Raw genomic sequence first — 22,003 nt, forward strand, 5'->3', positions numbered from 1 at the left:
GGCACTCTAAGCTTTCTGAAGAACAGTTATAATGAGCCACAATGAATGCCTGGCTTTCAAATCAGCATTTGGCATTTATCATCAGAGCAACATGTGTTCTGCATACTCCATGAAAGTATGGTTTCCAGGATTATTTATTTATTTATTTATTTATTTACTTTTCAAAGGAAAGTAAATTTCTAGTTCTTAAGGCAGTATAGCTTTAAAATATGTTGAGATGTGGCCAGAGAAACATGAAGTGGCTGGGATGGAGAGTTACTGAAGATGAGAGGGAGGAAAACACAAGTGAACAGGTGAGGTTGCCAACTCAGTGTATGGATATTCCTGGAGATTTTGGTGGTGGAGAATGAGGTTTGGGGAGGCACCTTAGCAAGGAGCTCAAAGAATTCACCCTTCAAAGCAGCCATTTTCTCCACGGGAACTATCTGTCACCCGTAGGTCAATCATTACTCTGGGATCTGTAGTCATCAGCTGGAGGTTGGTAACCCTGTGAATGGGACTACCAGTGACTAGATTCATCCCATCTGTTGCTCAACTTATTTGCCTCTCCCCCATATTAGAACCAGAAAAACCGAATGCAAAATAAGAGGGTAATGCGCATGCATTTATTCATACTTCAGGACCAGGAATTGACTACTGAATAATACATTTTCCTATTTCAGAGGAAACAGATCCAACTGTGCCAGGTCAAATATTTTGCTTGCTCCTTCTTATAAGTACAAGAAGGTAACCTGGTGGCGGGGAATCAGGTGCCAAGAATGGGCATCTGTTAGTTGCTCCTGAAACTCTTGCTTTTATTTAATCCCAATTGTGTAGTGGAGGTGCATGAGGCTAAGCCTACTGATGCCTGTTAACCCATGACAGCTACATGAAGCCTCTATATTTCAAGGCATTATGTCCTGGATGCTGTGGGTAAAGCAACGCAGGAGAGCTGCTGCCACTTCAAACGTGCAGAGAAAGAGCACATACAGTTTTTTTTTTAATTAATGCATGAGCTTCCCCCTGAGAAGTTCTCACTGGATCCTGGGGTTTGATCCAAAACAGTCTTCTCATGTGCCTTTTATCGCTCTCTATTTCAAGGGTAAGGCAGAGTCCGGAAACAGGTTCTATGGCAAAAGTTCACAAGTTCCAGGGCTGGGCCCTGTATTTCACTGGGCCCTACTCGATGCGTACCTCACAAGAGAGAGGTAGAAGAACTTCTCCCCCAAAGAAAAGTCAAGGAATACTCTGAGCTCTGGTCCCCAGCAACCACAGCCAATGTCAGGAGAAGAAGAAAGTGCGCCTTGTGCCTCTTGAGGAGTGAGCCAAACCGACAGGCAAAAATTAATCATCTGACTGCAGAGAAAAATGGAGCATTTGTAGGCTGGGCTGTTGACAAGGCCACATTGCCGTGGGTTTCTAAGGTCACTTATTAAATCATTTCAGTAATGATTCCTTCTTTATTGGAACAGGGAAGGGAAAAGACAGGAGCAGAGCAAGAGAGAGGGAGAATGGCGGCATATGAATCTTTATTGGACACGCATTACTGGGCGGGCAGCCCAATTAAGTTCAGCTCCCAGGACTTGCCTCACATCACATTTTGTTTGCCGAGACAAATTGGAGCTGGGTTGGGCTGGAGAGAGAGACCGCTTTGCCAATGAGCAGACTGAAGCAGAAAAGCATCTTCCAGACAGGATCACTGCATGTTTTGAGTAATCTCTGAAGGGGGAGGGGACCCCTTCTTGCATATGGAAAGCTAGCATGTCAGGGGAAATGTTCTCCTGGGAGCCTTAAAACAGAAGGAGAACTATTGCTGTAACAAATTTTGCCTGCAAACATTTTGGCAAAAAAATAGCACCTGGGAAACATTTTGTCTTCGGCATGTACATGTACTCACACACAGGCATTGTTCCTGTCCTGTTTGTTCTAATGGTGTCAGCTTCCAGGAAATGAGAGTCCCGGCCAATCATGGAACCACATGGTGAATGCAATGATAGATTCATCCAGTCAGACTGGGCTACACAATAATATGACAGAGACAATTTGGGAGGAGGAAAACGTAATTCTATGATAGTACTGAAGTTACTTTTGTGGTGATACGCCCACCAGAGTTAGGTAGTATCAGAAGCCCCTGCAGAACAAGTCGATAACAGTAGACTAATGCCTTTATAAATACATAAATACTGTATAAATTAAAAATAACTCTTGCTTCAGCAAGCAGTCAGTCTAACACAAGAAGTCACTACCCCTCAGCCTCACCCGCCATACAGAGATGATGAACGTCTCTGGCATCTCCTTGGAGGAAGATCCGCGAAACCAGCAAGTAAAGACATATTTAACTGCTTTATGCTTCTTGTCTATCTAGTTCAGTTATCATCTGTTCTGACTGGCACTCTCTCTCCACAGTCTCAGCAGGGCAAAAAGTCTCTCCTAAACCCTGCTCCTGAGATTGGTTGTTTTTGTTTTTTTTAGAGATGCCAGGATTTCAACCGGGAACATTTTGCAAAGAAAGTCAGTGCTCTACCACTCAGCCACTAATGATTTCCCCAACTGCAGTCTCCTGATCCCAATTGCACTTTCAGGTCTCCAACACAGAGAAGATCTCTATGATTTGCTTTCTGCCACTCCAGAATACCTACAGCAGATGCTATCATAAAGGCCATGTATCCCTGAGTCAAGTGCTAATAGCCCCAAACACCAAAGCTTTAACATAGCAGTTCTTTTTTTAAAAGCTATAATATCAAGGAAGTCATGGCTGTCAGTTTGCAAGACCAGAGCAAGGCTGTTCACTGACAGGATGTCTTACGGAGAGCCAGTTTGGTGTAGTGGTTAAGTGTGCAGACTCTTATCTGGGAGAACCGGGTTTGATTCCCCACTCCTCCACTTGCACCTGCTAGCATGGCCTTGGGTCAGCCATAGCCCTGGCAGAGGTTGTCCTTGAAAGGGCAGCTGCTGTGAGAGCCCTCTCCAGCCCCACCCACCTCACAGGGTGTCTGTTGTGGGGGAGGAAGGTAAAGGAGATTGTGAGCCGCTCTGAGACTCTTCGGAGTGGAGGGCGGGATATAAATCCAATATCTTCTTCTTCTTCTTCTTAAAGGTCATTGATTCATAGGGTCACCAAAAGCTGGAAGTGACATGAGATCACTTAAATTTACACACACACACAAAGTCCACTAAAATCATTTTTTTAAAATTACTTTCCCCCACCATGCACACACCAAGCAGCTTGCAACATAATACTCCCTTCCTCCATTTTATTCTCACAACAACCAATGTATTTTATCTACATTGTAAGCAATCTTGAGTTCTGTAAGGTAGAAAGGTGCCCAACAAATGTCTTTTAAAAACACTAACGAAATAAACCACTTGGTGGGACAGGTTGGATAAGTATGTGTGACTGACCTAAGGTCAACCAGTTTCCCATGGCAAAGTGGGAATCAAACCTGGCTCTCCGAGATCCTAGTCCAAGATTTGAACCACTATACCGGGGTTCCCAACATGATGCCCAGGGGCACCATGGCACCTGCTGACATGTTTCCTGGTCCCTGCCAAAAAATTTTAGGAAGTGGGCTTGGCCAACAGAGGTTCTGACTGGCCATTGGAGACCTAACAGATACTGCCAGATCTGCTAGGTCTCCAATGTTAGCAGCTCAACATGTACACTTTTGAACAATATGTTTATTTCAAAAAGCTTCTTGTTAAACAGCTCCTGCCTGAAATGCTGAAGAGCTACAACTGGCATTACACATAACCTCACTCCCAGAGATTTTTTCATAGGTCCACCTCCTAAGACAGTCATATGAACATATGAAGCTGCCTTATACTGAATCAGACCCTTGGTCCATCTAAGTCAGTATTGCCTTCTCAGACTGGCAGCGGCTCTCCAGGGTCTCAAGCTGAGGATTTTCACGCCTACTTGCCTGGACCCTTTTTGGAGATGCCAGGGATTGAACCTGGGACCATCTGCTTACCAAGCAGATGCTCTACCACTGAGCCACCGTCCCTCCACTAATTTTATCATTGTGCTCATCACCCTGGGACAAAGTTCTAAAAATGCCCACTGGCTCAAAAAAGCTGGGGATCCCTGTACTACACCACAATGGCCCAGAAGTGTGTAACTGCTTAGAATTGCACTGCAAATACACAGTGGGTAGTTTTCAGACCTTTTTCATGAGAGTGCCTTCAAGCAGCTCTATTCCTACAGATCCCCATAGGTGTGTGAACCCCACTGCAGAGCCAGGGAAGAAAGGCACAGCCTTCCAGAGATGAAGAGGGAGCTTTATCAAGATGTTGAATGATGAAAAACTCCCTCTTCTCCAAATGAACTGCAGATGAACAGAGGGGCACCTCCCGCAGCCAACCAAAGGCCAGCTCTTCAATGAACTTTCTAAAGATTAATGCTATGCTGCAGCCAGCTGAGATTGCAAGTGGAAAGCAACCTGCTGGTCAGCCGAAGAGTGCTGATCAAAGAAAAAGACTGCCATCAAAGAGTGGGGGGGGGAAGAGAGATCCCTAGCTTAGTACAGTGGCTGGCCATCTGCTAGAAGAGCTTGCTGCTTTATAAGCAGAATGATAATGAAATTATAAATATTATGACAAATAACCCCCCAACAGAACCAGAGAGAGAAACTGGATCATGGAGGCAACAACAATAGCCAACCATCCCTCAGGAAAGAAGAATCTAACCGACAGCACTTTAACGCTGGTATGAACTTGTAAGAATGAGATTAGAGGAAGCAATTTCCTACATAAATCAATCCAAATCAAGTGCTTTAACAAGCCATGTCCCCCCCCACACTGCCCATATTTGTAAACTAGGATTCCAAGTCAGGATCTTAGAATCTTGGTGCAACAGACACAAGAGAGGAGAGGCAGGCGATTGGAGGAAAGAATGTGCAAGCCTTTTAGATGTCCGTGGCCCAAGCAAATGGAAGATTGCTGCTGACACTGGGATGCAGTCTCTGTCTCTAAATGGACAGAATGATGGTGGAATGTACCATCATTGCAGCCAATTCAAAGCTACCCCATAGGGTTTTCCAGGCAAGAGACAGACAGAGGTGGTTGGTCATTGCCTGCCTCTGAACAGCAACCCTGGACTTCCTTGGTTTTCTCCCATCTAAGTACTATGCAGGGCAAATCATAGCTTCCAAGATCTGATGAGACTGGTCTAGCATGGACTGTGCAGATAAGGGCAAACAGAGAAAATACTACAACACAAAAGGAACACAAGGCTCTCGTACATACAGTGAAGTTCTGAAAGCTAAAACTAGTGCACACACAGGACAGACCTCATGCTGGCCAGGACAGACCCCATGCTGAAGGGAAATAAGGGGTCTTTCACTTGCTTCCATTCTTCTGGGGCCTAAAGAAGAGGGAGGAAGCTGGGTTCCAAAGGGTGTGTGTCATACAAGCCTGAATTCTACTGGCCCTGCCATAGGGACCTCTGAAGCAAGAGGAGAGGGGAATGTCCCTTCACAGTTCCAGTGATCCAAGAGTGGAGACCGGCCTCAAGGGTCAAGAGCCAACTATCCCCCTGCTTCTTCCAACTCTAAAATTTTATTGCCCCCTCATTTACATTATTCTCCGCAACGTGTGAAGCTTTCAGTGTTACCAGCTACATTTTATGGATTTTTAACTGGCTGATTGCCAGGGGGACCGTACCAAGCCTTCAGAAGAGGGTGGTCACACTCCTCTTACACTGAACTTCATTTGTTAGGCACAGCCTGGGTTTGTTTTCTACTTTTTTTCCAATTTGTTTTTCTCTCACCACAGCAGAGCATGCAGCATCTCTCATTTAATCCCCACACCAACCCTGCGACGTAGGATAGTCTGAGAGATGACAGCTGTAGGGCCTGGCTAGAGGTAAGGTTGGGACTCAAGGCCTATCTCAGCTACCACATTACTGCCAGCTTCCTCAAGCCCAGGTAATTGTCTTCATAAGGTGGAGAGATGACACAAGCTATTAGATCTTTGCCCTGACCTGGATGGCCCAGGCTAGTCTGATCTCATCAGACCTTGGAAGCTAAGCAGGGTCAGCCTTGGTTAGTATTGGGATGGGAGACCTCCAAGGAATACCAGGGTTGTGACACAGAGGCAGGCAATGGCAAACTGTCTCTGACATCTCTTGCCTTGAAATCCCTAGGGGCAGACTGGAGAGCCAGCAGTGCACGACTGGGCAGATGCTGTCATGCCACTTGTCTGCTGCAGATGAAGTTGTTCTGCCATGCTAAAGTCACAATCAGAGTGGCTCCACCCACCCACACCCAGCAGTCTCCTGTCCTCTTCCTTGCACTGGCTGCTCACAGACCATATAAGAGCCCCAGATGGATCTTATGCTTAACACCCCTGCCCTATAAGTCAGCTGTGACTTGTCCGCACTTTCCACCTTCACCATTAGACCTTTGCAATGATATCACTATATTTCCAAGAAGTAATAACAAACTTGCATTACAGGAATTATTCTCCTTTAGATCAAAACACAAATTTGCACTGGTCCCCAAAACAGACTGTTTCTATATTTACATCAGAGAGACTGGAAGGGAGCTCTTTTGCCAGGATTCCAAATCAACCAGACATCTGAAAACAGAATCTTTCCCCCAGAAGTCTTTGCTTCAGAGATCAAACTCTCTTTCATCAAAGGTCCTGTTTTCGTATTGCAAGCAAAAGCTCATTAGCAGTCTCTTGAACATAGAACCTCTGACAAGGCTTTGAAGGGACTTTTCAGTTCCAATGAAAGCAGAAATCTTTGTGGCTTTGAAACAGCTCCCATTTTTTATGCTTCTTGCTCTCCGCCATTCACTACCACATAAAAGCCAAATTCAAAGTACAAACGGTGGCAGAGAACACAAAGAGGAATTGGCCTGTGTCTAGGTTCTGTTGGCAAGACAAAAGGGAAAGAATCCCGGAATTATTTGAAAGGAGCATTCCGTCCAACACCTCTAATCATAGTGGCAATTTATCCTGGGTGACAAACCCCCCAGAAGTATCTCTCTAGCAAACACCACCTTCTAATAGAGCAACTGCACTCGTGAAACAAGGGGCAAATGTTCTGAGAGAGAAAGCATATAGAATTTATTCAGACAGTCAAGCCAAAATGCAGCAGAAAATAAGATTTAGAAAATTATAAAGGGTCAAGTAGTCAGACGTAGGCATCAGTTAAATTAGTGGCTGAGAACAGGGGAGAGCCACATTCAAATCTCATCTCAGCAGGTGACTCCGGCCCTGCCACTCTCTCTCTCATAGCCTAACGTACCTCATATGGTTTTTGTGAAGATAAACTGGAGAAGTGAAGAACCACTGCAGAGAAATGGCTCTACTGATCCATAAATGAGAGGGCGCTCTATCTTCCAGACTTCCCCGCTCTTTGGTGTGTGACCCTCTTAGGAAACTGGGGTCAGAAAGGTTTCCTTGCCCTGGTAGCTTGCCAACATTCTAGCGTATTATAAATCTAGACCCCTCGCCTTCTGCCACCCTGAGGACCAACACCAAAGGGGAATCTTATGTTAGCATTTCCAAGCAGGAATGCAGTGAATAAGAAAAGAGTGCAAGGCTCTTTAGGGAAACAACTTTATTACTACCCAGTAGAACTCAAGGTAATTCTAAGATCTAGGTACAGCTAAGCAAAATAAAAAGAACATGAATGAAAGATCATTGACTAGTTCACTTATAATCCTTGAACCTCTGGTCTGGCCTTGGAAAGAGGTTGGCTGTTGGTTGCATAGTGTACCCCCCCAGGGCCACACCTGCAAACAACATCCTCTTTCATCACTCTCTTCTATCATTGTAACCATCAACAACACACCTGGGAATCTCTGTCACTGATGGGCCCCAAACAAAGGAACAGTTCCCCTTTCTAGATGCCACCCACATCACCTCCTAGAGCAGTGTTTCCCATTTGCACGGTCGTGACCCGGTACCGGGCCACGGAAGCCTCACTACTGGGTCACAAGAAAAGCCAAACCTAGCCCCGTCCCCAGCAAAGCTATCCCTGCCCCCAGCAAAGCATGACCTCTGCTCTGCTTCCTTCCTTCCCCCATCTCTCTGTTGTGCAGAGAAAAGCTAGCCTTGAAGACTGACACAGGCTGCAAAGCCTGCGCTCCATTTGGCTTCCTTCCTTCCCCCATCTCTCTGTTGTGCAGAGAAAAGCTAGCCTTGAAGACTGACACAGGCTGCAAAGCCTGCGCTCCATTTGGCTTCCTTCCTTCCCGTCTCTCTGTTGTGCAGATAAAAGCTAGCCTTGAAGACTGACGTAGACTGCAAAGCCTGAGTTCCATTCGGCTTCCTTCCTTCCCCCATCTCTCAGCTGTGCAGAGAAAAGCTAGCCTTGAAGACTGACACAGGCTGCAAAGTCTGTTTGGCTTCCTTCCCCCATCTCTGTGTTGTGCAGAGAGGAGCTGGGCTGCCTCTCCTTCCTTCTCCCCCCTCCCAATGTTTGAGAGAAAAGCTGGCGTCCACTGGCACTTTAGACCCATGAAGTGTTCTTCATGGTGTGAGCTTTTCTGTGCCTTGCAATATGTTCTTTTGGGGAGATTTCCCCAGGAGGCCTGGGCAGCAAAGAACGAGGTGTGTGTGTTTTTCAGCTCGGAGGGGTGGGGAGTGGGCATTCCAGTAGCTATTTTTTTTTTTTTACCAAATGACCCCTGGGCAGAATTGTTGCTGGCTGAGGTCATCTGATAGTGAGGAAGGCTTCCCCCCCCCCTTCTTCCTTTCTTTCCCTGCAAGTGATGCTCTGTCTGTATTCTTGGTGCTTGGAGGGGGGGGGGAAGCAACAGTGGGAGGGCTTCTAGTGCCCTGGCCCCACTGGTGGACATTCTGGAAGTGACATCACAGGAAAAGGTGGAGTTTTGGTTCAGTGTGCCCCAGAAGTGACATCACTTGGCCCTTGACACCAAAGAAAATGACATAATTCCTGTCTCCCAGCTCCACCCCCAAAGTATCCTGGCTCCACCCCCAAATTTTAGTAGGTCACAAAGGAGAAGTGTAAAAATAACCAGGCCACGGGAAATAAAAGTTTGGGAAACCCTGTCCTAGAGCATTAGCCAATCTGAGTGCCAGGTCCCTGGGGTCAAGCCCACCAGAACATGGTCCCTTCAGTCAGGAAATGCAAACACATCAAAGAACTAGTATGTTTTCTCTTTGGGTGGTAAATGACTCTGTCTATTTGGTGAAGCATAGTTTTCCCATACTCTGCCAGCCTCTGGAATGTTAACTCAGCCTTCCATTTCCATAGCTGTCACAGCATATCGTGCCCACCTGTCCCTCACTCACAAAACCCATGTACCCTTGGCTCCTTGTTAAAGGGTGGTTAAAAAAATTAGCCTTCTCAACATGCATTAACACTTGTGGTGGAAAGCACCATCAAGTCACAGCTGACTTACAGCAACCATGTAGGGTCTTCAAGGCAAGAGACATTCAGAGGCACTTTGCCATTGCCTGCCTCTGCACTGCGATTCAGGACTTCCTTGCAGGTCCTCCATCCAAGTACTAACCAGGGCTGACCCTGATTAGCTTCTGACATTGGGCCAGCCTGGGCTGTCTCGGGCAGGGCATCAACACTGTCGCCACTTTCTTTTGGAGAGAAAAGTAGAAAGAGCCATCTAGAAACACAGATGGTTCACACCAGCATGTACATCAAAGGGTGATCTGCATGGGTAAATTGCACAGACTACACCACTGGCAGAATGTCCGTATCGTCTCAAGCATAACGCTTGCCAGTAAAACGAGCCCACAGTCCTCTGCACACAACACTACCCATACTGAAATCAACACATGTACTGGCCTGCTCTGCACAATGCAGTAAAGTCACAGCTACCTTTTCCCTCAGTCCTCCAGTGACCCCTGCCCTGTGCTCAGACAAAGGAAAAAATCTCCAGGATCCCTAGGCCAACCTGGTCTGGAAGAAAAGTCCTTCCTGACACCATAGTGGTGAATGGCATTACCCTGAGTATAAAAGAAAAAGCCACAAGAGTGAAGACTTGGCTCATCCCTTCCTGTCCTCCTACTTACGATTTGATGCAGAAGTAGATATTGGATTTATATCCCGCCCTATACTCTGAATCTCAGGGTCTCAGAGCAGCTCACAATCTCCTCTACCTTTCCCCCCCACAACAGACACCCTGTGAGGTAGGTGGAGCTGAGAGGGCTCTCACAGCAGCTGTCCCTTCAAGGACAAGCTCTGCCAGAGCTATGGCTGACCCAGGGCCATTCCAGCAGGTGCAAGTGGAGGAGTGGGGAATCAAACCCAGTTCTCCCAGATAAGAATCCATGCACTTAACCACTACACCAAGCTGATTTGCCTAGCAGGCACAAGGATGTTAGTCTACCCTCCCACCTAAGCACAATTTCCAGCTTGTGAGCACAGAATCTATGCATACAAAAAAAGACACATGTGCAGGATTCCTTCTAGTGACTGGGAATGCCGCTTTTCTAAATATTCTAATCACAGGGAGGGGACATAGACTCCCTGCTTGAGGGCAGGATCAGCATGCTCTTACCCACGCTCCCTCCACAAGAGATGATTTCAACAGGTGTAATGCCATGGGTAGAGGGCTCATACATTCAGCTATCACCCATGAAATATATAGTAGTCCAATTGTAAAGGCAATCTCTTAGCAACAAGTAGCTGAATTTCAAGAAGACAGCCACGTTAGGCTTGTACAGCAAAACAGAGAACTTTGTGGCACCTTAAAGAAGCAGATTTATTGTGCCATAAGATTTCATGGTTATGCGGGTGCACCATGTTCACAACTGGCAAGCAGGTACACAAGATAAATGTAAGAAGTAGTCTGGGACACACCTCTGAAAAAGCTCAAATATATATCATTCACAAAAGCAGTAAAAGTCTGCTATTATGCTACTGGGCAGCACAGATCGTACTGGACCAGATGATCTGACAGTCTAAGGCTGCTTTCCAAGTCAGAAGCAGCAAAGGCTTAAAATACATATGAAAGAAGGTCTTGTAATGGAGGACAAGGAAGGAGAAGGAGAATAACTAGAATGAGGGAAATCCTGAGGCCAAACATTAAGAGTGATGCATTGAGGGAATTTAGTATCTGTTAACCAAGATAAGTTCAGGTTTAAAGGAATCTGAGGTAAAAAGTCATACTCTGAAAAGGTGAAGGATATCAATCAAAACCCTTCTTCTAAACCCAACAGTCATAATGGGACATGGTTACAGAATCTGGGTTACAGTCACAAAGATCAGGTGGCATGAGAGACACTGCCTAAGACCCTGGGCAGTAGTAGCTGCGAGTCAGAGTAGACAATACTGACCTTAATAAATCGATGGTCAGTATAAGGCAGCATTATGTGTTCAATGTACCTTAAAAGCTCCATATTCAATTGGATTTCCAGTGATCTTCCAGCAACTCCAGGACCCCTTACCCATATCGATGTCTGCTCACATCTCTGATCAGCTTCTCTGACAGGTAAGCACCAATGCGGTCCAGCTTCTCAGGAGCAGACAGAGCATAGAAGGTCAGCTTCTCCATGTTGGTTTTCACCAGCCCATCCTAGAGGAGAGGAAAAAGTGTGATTGCATCAGAACTTGAACATGCAATGGGTCTAGAACTCAAGTCCAAAGGGTACAAGGTAGGGAATGGCCCCACCCCCAAGCTATGACCAAAGGAAGTACAGAGAAGATCATCCAAAGCAAAGCCATCTCTTGAAGGTTATGGGAAAAGGCCTGGGTAGACTTGTCATCTGGGTGGAATACTAAACCAGTGGTTCGCAACTTTTTGGTATAGTGGCCCTCATCCAAATTTACCTGGCATGGTGACCCACTTAAAGTCAGCATGCACAAATCACTAAAACTGCAAAAGCTTGGGACCACCTGTCACAGGTTTCATGACACATTTCTGTGGCTGAGAAACACTGTACTAATCCTGTCACCATCCCTTTTTCTTGTTATCAGACTAGCCTCATCTCCGCCTCGCTCCTCTGGTCAGCCACTTAACCTTGCCTTTCTCCCTCCTTCCACCCCTTAAAAGGAATCAGATTTGCTGGCTATTTTCATAAACTGTGGGCCTGCCTCATTTCATGTAAAGTTCCCTCCAGAGAAAGCACACTCACTGGGATAAGATATGTTGCTGCAGTGACATGATTTTCCTTCTTTGTTTCTAGGCAGACAGCTTCTTGCGGAGAACTCAGGTGTGTTCCACTGGTAAGTGGTTTAAAAAAACAATCAAACAAGGAACTGCAAGATGAGCAGCACCCTGTTTTCACCCTCCCTCACAAGAGTTCAAATGTAAGAAGGGGTAATGTGACCAGTGGTGATCTGCTCATTACAAGAGTTACTCTGGAGACTATGAAAGCAAGAAGGCCTCTGCCACTGGCCAGAAGTCCAAGGTTCACTGGGAGGTTTACACACACATCCTTCCCCAGAAACTAACCATCTCAAGGGGAAGACCATTGGGGATACAAATGTCAGTTTTCTTCCTCTCCCTCCCTTCCAGAAGGTTCTGCTTTGGAGTAAGCTGCCCTGAGACCAGAGAAGCAAGAGAGCTCCTGTCACCAGGAGAACTGCACACAACTACCTCTGTCCAATCAAGAACACCAACAAGGGAAGCCTGGCCAGACCCTGAGAGAACACCATTTTGTTTTCACACCGCTGGGCTAATCCCGCTCCTCCACCTTTTCTTGCTGCTCCTTTCCCCTTATGGGTCTTCGTCTTTTTGAATAGTAAGCTTGAGGACAGCCTGCCTAACACCCCACCCCTCATGCAACAGCGGCCTGGTTGGAAGATAACTGTCTGAAAAACAGGATATAAATAGGCCAAATAAAAATAAAATAGCCCTTCATCACAGATGGCTCAGTGCTCTTCTCCATGTACTTCAGTGCTACTAACTTACATTAATAACCACTTTACTGATTTATTTTTAACTGATTGATTTATATGTTTTGAGCAGACTGTTGCCCTCTCTATGGGAGCTGACTGATTAAGGCAGGCTAGAAATCCATTAAGCGAACAGAAATATGCTCCTGTCAGGAGTTAACAGTCACTTGGATACTTTATTCTTATTAACAACAAGCTGAAGGCCCATGAGGAATAAAGGAGGGGGAAGAAATGGCTGGCAAACACCTCCCTCCTCACCTCCCCAATAATCTACAAGCCCTTAGGGACCTGAGCAGACCAATTTCCTTGACTCCCTGTTTTGTTTCTCTCTCTAACTGACACAATCCTGTGCCTTCTGCAGAATGCTCAGGCATCAAGCCAAAGCTGAAAGGGGCCCCCATGCTTTCAACTTTCAGTTAACCCCTCACCCCACCAAGTAGATACAAACCCTGCAATCTTGTATTTAGGTAACCTGATTTTGCTTTTTTCACAATTGGCACGAGTCACCCAGTTAACTATTCGTTGATACTTATGGGGGGCATTTGATGGGGAAGGGGATTCAAAATATTCTGCATAAATGGTCTCTGGAATCAGTACCAGCCATTCAATAAGATAGATCACCATTATCGCATTGCAAGTGCTAGTGCTGAAACAGAGAACGTGACTCATGGCAGAAAAAAATATCTTAATGGGGACTTCAGAGGAATGCATGAAGCTGCCTCATACTAAGTCAGACCACTGGCCTGTCAAGGTTGGTGTGCTCTACTCTGACTGGGAGCAGCTCTCCAGGGTCTTAGGCAGAAGTCTTTTACATCACTAACTGCAGATGACAGGGATTGAACCTGGGACTGTCTGCATGCCATGAAGATATTTGACAACAAAGATGCAGCCTCCCTGCAATGTTCAGAATGTCCAGATCTTGTCCATGCTCACTGGCCAGTCTTACTTCAAGAGGGTGCATGGAGTAAACACCAGTTTTGTAGAGCCTTCACTCCCTGCACCTACAGTAAGCTTGCACATGGATTCTGAGATGGCTCCAAGGAGCTGTTCTGGCTTACCATGGGATAAATTTAATAAAAAGATAAAAGCTTTTCTCAGAAGCATGACAATGATAATAACTTCAAAGTAAAAAGGAGGCAAGGAGGAAGAAGACAGGGACTGACAGGCTATGTGGGCTCATAACTGTCACTAGCATGCTCATGTGTCATCTGGACTTTAAAAAAACAGCCCCTGTCAAAAACTGCTTGCCTTTCACAGAAACCATTTGGCAGATCTACCACATTATTCCTCCTGTGATTTGCATCTTGGATTGACAGTGGGGGTAGCAGATAGTATACACAAGGAACTAAGAGCAAACATAGACTGCTGCTACTTGACTACCAGCTTGGTAGTTACCAATTTGCACATTTACAAGTAAAAAGCAAACAGCTGGAACTGAGGTGTTTCCATGATATTTTACTCTCTTAAGGAAGAGGCAAAAACACACGTGTATGCACATACTTTTCTAGATTTCATAAAGACAAAAATAACATTGAAATTATACAGTCTGGCACAATCTCAAAGAGCTGGAGACTATCTGGGCAGTGCTCAAATGTGAACTTCTGGATCTCCCAACAAAAATATGTAATCTTTCATTAAAATCTGCCTCCATTCTTGAGGACTGGAAGGCAGCTAATGTCACCCCCATCTTTGAAACGGGTTCCAGAGGAGATTCAGGAAATCACAGGCCAGTCAGTCTGATGTCAATACCAGGTAAGTTGGTGGAAACTGTTATTAAAGAGAGAATTGGTAGGCACATTGATGAATGTAAGAACATAAGAGAAGCCATGCTGGATAGGCCAATGGCCCATCCAGTCCAACACCCTGTGTCACACAGTGGCCAAAATCTACCCTCTTTCTCTACCACATACATAATTTATAAATCTCTATCATGTTCCACCATAGCTGTCTTTTTCTAGACTGAAGAGTCACAGACCTAACCCCCCCCCCCCATCATATCCTACGTTGCTAAACTTACTCAAGAGTTTTCAGTGATGTCCAAGTATGCGCTGTCTACCATATCACCCTTATTCACATGCTTGTTAGCCTGCTCAACCAACTGCAAAATGTTAGTGATGCAGGACTTCCCTTTGCAGAAACAGTGATAATTTTCCCTTGGCATGTTTTCTTCCCCAATGTGCTTAGTGATTCACTGTTTAATAAAAGGTTGGCTTAACTAACCTGGAACAGTTATTAGGCTAACTAGCCTGTAATTCCCTGGATGCTCTCTGGACCCTTTTTAAAAACTAGGGTGACATTTGCTATTTCCAAGCATTTAGCACAGAGACGCATTTAGTGACAAGTTACAAATACTCACTAACAGGTCAATGATTTCACATTTAAGAACATAAGAGAAGCCATGTTGGATCAGGCCAATGGCCCATCCAGTTCAACACTCTGTGTCACACAGTGGCCAAAGAAAATTATACACACACACGCACACGCACACACTGTGGCTAATAGCCACTGATGGACCTCTGCTCCATATTTTTATCCAGTCCCCTCTTGAAGCTGGCTATGCTTGTAGCCGCCACCACCTCCTGTGACAGTGAATTCCACACGTTACTCATCCTTTGGGTGAAGAAGTACTTCCTTTTATCCGTTTTAACCTGACTGTTCAGCAATTTCATTGAATGCCCACAAGTTCTTGTATTGTGAGAAAGGGAGAAAAGGACTTATTTCTCTTTCTCCATCCCATGCATTATCTTGTAAACCTCTATCATGTCACCCCGCAGGCGACGTTTCTCCAAGCTAAAGAGCCCCAAGTGTTTCAACCTTTCTTCATAGGGAAAGTGTTCCAACCCTTTAATCATTCTAGTTGCCCTTTTCTGGACTTTCTCCAATGCTATAATATCCTTTTTGAGGTGCGGCGACCAGAACTGCACACAGTACTCCAAATGAGACCGCACCATCGATTTATACAGGGGCATTATGATACTGGCTGATTTGTTATCAATTCCCTTCCTAATAATTCCCAGAATGGCATTGGCCTTTTTTATTGCAATCGCACACTGTCCTGATATTTTCAGTGAGTTATCTACCACGACCCCAAGATCTCTCTCTTGGTCAGTCTCTGCCAGTTCACACCCCATCAACTTGTATTTGTAGCTGGGATTCTTGGCCCCAATGTGCATTACTTTGCACTTGGCCACATTGAACCTCATCTGCCACACTGACGCCCACTCACCCAGCCACAACAGATCCCTTTGGAGTGCCTCACAATCTTCTCTGGTTCTCACCACCCTGAACAATTTAGTGTCATCTGCAACCTTGTCCACTTCACTGCTCACTCCCAACTCCAAATCATCTATGAACAAGTTAAAGAGCATGGGACCCAGTACTGAGCTATGCAGCACCCCACTGCTTACCGTCCTCCACTGCGAAGACTGCCCATTTATACTCACTCTCTGCTTCCTATTAATCTTACTGGACTGCCCTCTCTGACATACAGAGCCACCCCACCTCCAACCCTTCCCTCCCTATCCTTCCGATATAACTTATATCCAGGAATCACCGTGTCCCACTGATTCTCCTCATTCCACCAAGTTTCTGAAATTTCCACAATGTCTATGTTTTCTCCCAACACTAAACATTCCAACTCACCAATTTTACTTTGAACATTAAATTTTTTAAAAAGAACCCTCAGGTGTATGGCACCAGACCTAAAGACTTAGTAGCTTTCAGTGTTCCTAGTAATCCTCAAACATCATGTCACCTCAGTTGGAATGAGTTCTTCAGGCACCCTCCCCAAAACAGCAGCTCTGACATGGGTATGGGTCCCCCATTTCCATAGTGAGAAAAGACGCAAAGAATTCATTCCATTTCACTGCCGTCTCTTAATTTTCCTTCAGCAATCCTTCTATTCTTTGTTATCCAACAGTTCAACAGCTTCTCTAGTTAGTTTCCTGCTATTGATATATTTGAAGAAATGCTTGTTAATATTTTGGTCATCTGCCCCTCAGAGTAGAGGTCCATCAGTGGCTATTAGTTACAGGGTATACAGATGGAACTGTCTGGGGCAGTGATGCTCTATATTTTTGGTGTGTGGGGGGGGGGCAACAGTAGGAGGGCTTCTAGTGCCCTGGCCCCACTGGTGGACCTCCTGATGGCGCCTGGTTTTTTGGCCACTGTGTGACACAGAGTGTTGGACTGGATGGGCCACAGGCCTGATCCAACATGGCTTCTCTTATGTTCTTATTCTCTTTTTTGCTTGCCTTGTTGCCAGCTTACATTTGTTTGGCCTGTGTTCCGTGTTCCTTTTTGTTCACCTCAATCTGGGAAAATTCCAGTTTTCAAAACAGAGTTTTGCCTTTTAGGGCTTCCTTGAGCTGAAACTGTTAACCAAGCATCCTTTTAGATTTGGTGGTACCTCCCCCCATGACAGTTCAGTGTACAAATTGGGGCCAGCATATGAGCTAAAAGGTTTGGCTGCATGGCACACGCTTAAAATATCTCAACAGAAGGTTCATTTACCTCTGGATCCTCTGGGAAAATATTGTCAACGAGCCTCTTGTAACGAGGACGCAAAGCTCCGCAGCAGCCACAGACACCTGAAAATGGAAAGGAGAGACCCTCGTTAAACCAGGCAGTTGAGCTTATTAGCCTGGTTTGGGGTGGGGGGCACCACTTTATAACCAATTTTCCTTTTATTAAAGCAGAGTTTGGGGTTATGCAAAAGCAGAATTGTTGAACAGTTAAATATAGAACCAGATGAAACCATCACAGCCTTTAAACCACACTGAGCACAGTTGTTCAGCGGTAGAGCATCTGCTTGGTAAGCAGAAGGTCCCAGGTTCAATCCCTGGCATCTCCAACTAAAAAGAGCTCAGGCAAGTAGGCATGAAAAAACCTCAGCTTGAGACCCCGGAGAGCCGCTGCCAGTCTGAGTAGACAATACTGATTTCGATGGACCGAAGGTCTGATTCAATATTCATACGTTCGTATGCAAAGGTACTGCTACCCTCTGCTCCACACCTTACCAGGATTGGTTTATCTATTTATTCACTTTACTTTACTTTACTTTATTCGATTTATATCCCGCCCTACCCCACCGAGGTGGGCTCAGGGCGGCTTACAACAATAAAAGCTAACAAAAGTCGATTTAAATACAATTAAAATTATACAATAAAATACATAAAAGCCTAAAAATACATAAAACTCACATCGATATACACTATGCTACTATTACTTAAATCAGTCCTTCAAATTTCCAATATTCGGTAATCTGATGTTTAAGATTTAATATTCAGGCATTCTGCTCACAGTTAATTATATGCCAACCGGAAGAGGGTTGTTTTACAGGCCCTGCGGAACTGTTCAAGGTTCCGCAGGGCCCTCACCTCCTCCGGGAGCTGATTCCACCAACAGGGAGCTGCAATCGAGAAGGCCCTGTCCCTGGTCGCTTTCAGACGGGCCTCCTTTGGCCCAGGGATTATAAGGAGGTTCTGAGACCCCGACCTCAGCACTCTCTGGGGGACATGTGGGGAGAGACGGTCCCTAAGGTAGGCAGGTCCCAGACCATAAAGGGCTTTAAAGGTCATAACCAGCACCTTGTACCGAACTCGGTATGTTATCGGCAGCCAGTGCAGTCCTCGAAGCCCCGGCTGGATGTGCTCCCGTCTAGGGAGCCCTAACAACAGCCGGGCAGCGGCATTCTGCACTAGCTGCAACTTCTGGGTTCGGCACAAGGGCAGCCCCATGTAGAGGGCATTGCAGTAATCCAGCCTCGAGGTGACCGTTGCATGGATCACTGTTGCCAGGTCGTCGCCCTCCAGGAAAGGGGCCAACTGCCTTGCCCGCCTAAGATGAAAAAATGCGGACTTGGCAGTGGCTGCTATCTGGGCCTCCATAGTTAGGGTAGGCTCCAGTAGCACCCCCAGGCTCCTAACCCTGTGTGCCGCTGACAGAGGCACACCATCGAGGGCCGGTAAGGGAATCTCCCTCCCTGGACCACGGCGACCCAGGCAAAGGACCTCTGTCTTCGTCGGATTTAGCTTCAGCCCGCTCAGCCTGAGCCATCTAGACACGGCCTGCAATGCCAGGTCCAGGTTTTCTGGGACACAGGCAGGCCGGCCGTCCATAAGTAGATGGAGCTGGGTGTCATCAGCGTACTGGTGGCAACCCAGCCCATATCTCCGGGCAATCTGGGTAAGAGGGCGCATATAGATGTTAAACAACATCGGGGATAGAACTGCTCCCTGAGGGACCCCGCAATCCAGCGGGTATCTTTGGGACAATTCACCCCCAATCGCCACTCTTTGTCCCCGACCTTTGAGGAAAGAGGTAAGCCATTGTAAAGCCAACCCCTGAATCCCCATGATGTTCACATCATGTATGCTCCATTTCCCTTAATAGGGACCCAAGGTGGCTCATATTGTTCCTCTGTTTTATCCTCACAACTGCCCTGTGAGAATGTGTGACTGGCCCAAGGTCACCCAGCAAGCTTCCACTACAGAGTGAGGATTCCAACCTGAGTCTGCCAAGTCCCAGTCGCCACTACCCCACACTGGCTCTCCCTTTAGCGGAGAGAGTTCTGGAGATTTAGGATGCCTCTACACAGGTTGTATTGTATTTGAACCCCCAAAGTATCTGGGAGCATCCAAATACTGTCATGCCTTGTCTGGTTACCACATTTCTTCCCTTGTGAGCTGGACCAAAAGAGAACACTTAAGGATTGCTACAGGCAAACATCCATTTGGATTCTCCACCTATACCTATTGGGAGGGGGTGGAGCTAAGTTCTGCATCCCCCCACCCACTGCCTGTTAAGGGGCTTCTTTCCCATTTGAGCCACATTGTGGTTTTACACAGGATTCTGGGCTGTTGAGGGGAGCGGCAGCTGAAATAATCACTGCAATGTACTTGAAGAAGACGATATTGGATTTATATCCCACCCTACACTCTGACTCTCAGAGCAGCTCACAATCTCCTTTACCTTCCTCCCCCACAACAGACACCCTGTGAGGTAGGTGGGGTTGAGAGAGCTCTCCCAGAAGGTGACCTTTCAAGGACAACTCCTGAGAGAGCCATGGCTGACCCAAGGCCATTCCAGCAGCTGCAAGTGGAGGAGTGGAGAATCAAATGCAGTTCTCCCAAATAAGAGTCCACGCACTTAACCACAACACCAAACTGGCTCTCAAACTAGCACATGCAACAGCAGTAGCAGAGGAGTGATGGCAGTAGCAAGCCCAGTGGATTAGGGTTGCCAGCTTCAAGTTCTGAAATTCCTGAAGATTTCGGGGTGAAGCCTGAGAAGGAGAGAGACTTGAGTGAGGTATAAGAAGCACAGAATCCACCCTCCATAGCAGCTATTTTCTCTGGGAGAGCTACCCCCTGTAGTCTGAACTCTGAAGATGAGCTGCAATTCTCGGAAATTCTCCTGGGCCCACCTGGAGTGTGGTAATCATAGTATGTGGATGCCACCCACTTGTTCCTGCTATGGTGGGAGAAACAGCTTGATTTTTTCTTTTTTCTTTTTGTAATATTTGCTTTATTTACAAAAGTAAAAGTAGAACACGGGTACAGGGAGTTCTACAGGGTAATAGAATGATAGATTCTGTATCCTCGAGGCACATCAGCCAACCCACAGCACTCTCCATCCTATCTCTGTGCCTTCTTGGCTCTAAAGCTGCTCTTTCTTCACACATTTGCCCCTTGCCTTCAGCCAAGAAGGGAGGGTGTTATCTCCTCGGGCAAGGATGAATGCTTGGACAGAGACACTGCCTGACAGCCAAGGAGACATCAACATTCATGAAGAAACATCAGCATTTTGTTTGTTATAGGCCCTGCTTCTCTCAGGCATGCCCCTTCAGGCCAGGCCCCTAGATTAAAATTACTAATTACAGTAGAAACAAAGCTAAATTCCTGGTCACTTAATTGTATATCAAAAAAAGCTCTTTCGTGAATATTCACACAGTGGTGCACATGGAAAGGAGTGCCCCATTCCCCCTCCCACACAAAGATTAGGGACAACAACTGACCCAAGGGTCACCCAGTAAGCTATGTGACCTGAATTCCTCTCCCTTTGTCAGTCCACCACTGTAAACACTATGCCAGACTAGGCAGCCTCCATGGTGAACAGTGGATTGCCTGACCATTTTGCTTGGCTTGGCAATGCCCTAGCTACATTAAAAAAAACCCAAATTGTAGTCAGCCCAGCCTGAGCCAGAGCCCAACATGGAGCCTATTGGGGAGGGGGAACAGAAATATCATTTGTATTTCTCTTTCCATTCTCTTTCTCCTTCCATTCTCTGTAAGAAACACCAGCCCTTTTTAAAACATTTGCAAGCCTATCCCTTTCTTCCAAACAGCTGGGACCAGGCAGGTTAACAAATAAAGCCAATTCGAACAATACAAGCTAAAACAGCAACATCATTTTAAAAAAATCATAAGTACAGCAATGGCAACAACTAATCTATATACCATAAAACAGGCCAATAACTACCAACCTGCTCATACACAAACCTGAAAGTAATGAAACCCTGTTTCCAGCAAGACATTACAAATACTGCCTTAAAAAAAATCCCATTTTACAGTCAGTGCAGGTTGCAAGCTTAACTTCCTCTGGAAGGTCATTCCAAAGAACTGGAGCAGCCACAGAAAAGGTCCAAGAGCAAGCAAAGAGCAAATCAAAATAATGGGAGGTGGGGGGAACAACCAAATCAATGTTGATGTGCAGAATGAAGTTGCCACATGGGTTTGTATCAAGAGAGGCAATCCTTCGAGGACAGGGGTTCCAGTCTTTAAAAAATGAACACCAGCATCCAGATTTGGATCCAGAAACAATCTGGCAGCCAATACAAAGTTTTTAAAAATGGGAGTGGTTTGCTCCTGATAGCAACCAAGTTCTAGTAATCTTGAGTGGTTTGCTCCTGATAGCAACCAAGTTCTAGTAATCTTGTACCAATTGCAGTTCCCAAATTATCTTCAAGGGAAATCTCATGCAGAGTGCATTACAACTGTCAAGCCACAAGTTTTTACTGTAGCAGGAAACTGTGGATACCAAATGTGACAGGGGAGGAAGAACTTTTAAGCAAAATAAAGTTGGAGAAATGTGGTTTTGTTCACAATGGATAAAACCTGGTTAGCGAAGCACTTGATTAAACAGAGCTGGATCCAGCAGAATCCCTGCGGCTCCCTTCCCTTGCAGAATTGG

The 22,003-nt window shown here is 46.0% G+C and overlaps 1 protein-coding gene across 6 annotated transcripts in view; it reads right to left on the bottom strand.

Annotated features, from left to right (window-relative positions):
• EFR3B (EFR3 homolog B) overlaps positions 1 to 22,003 on the bottom strand; it is a 127,075-nt gene that overhangs the window by 50,177 nt on the left and 54,895 nt on the right. For all 6 annotated transcript variants that reach the window (XM_060250514.1, XM_060250548.1, XM_060250530.1 and 3 more), the window contains exons 2-3: positions 17,324 to 17,400; positions 11,362 to 11,489 (exon numbers count right to left, since the gene is read on the bottom strand). In XM_060250514.1, coding sequence (XP_060106497.1) covers positions 11,362 to 11,489; positions 17,324 to 17,400 — 205 coding nt within the window. The remainder of the gene's footprint in view (positions 1 to 11,361; positions 11,490 to 17,323; positions 17,401 to 22,003) is intronic.

Source organism: Heteronotia binoei, chromosome 1, assembly GCF_032191835.1.
Source record: "Heteronotia binoei isolate CCM8104 ecotype False Entrance Well chromosome 1, APGP_CSIRO_Hbin_v1, whole genome shotgun sequence".
Classification (NCBI taxonomy): domain Eukaryota; kingdom Metazoa; phylum Chordata; class Lepidosauria; order Squamata; family Gekkonidae; genus Heteronotia; species Heteronotia binoei.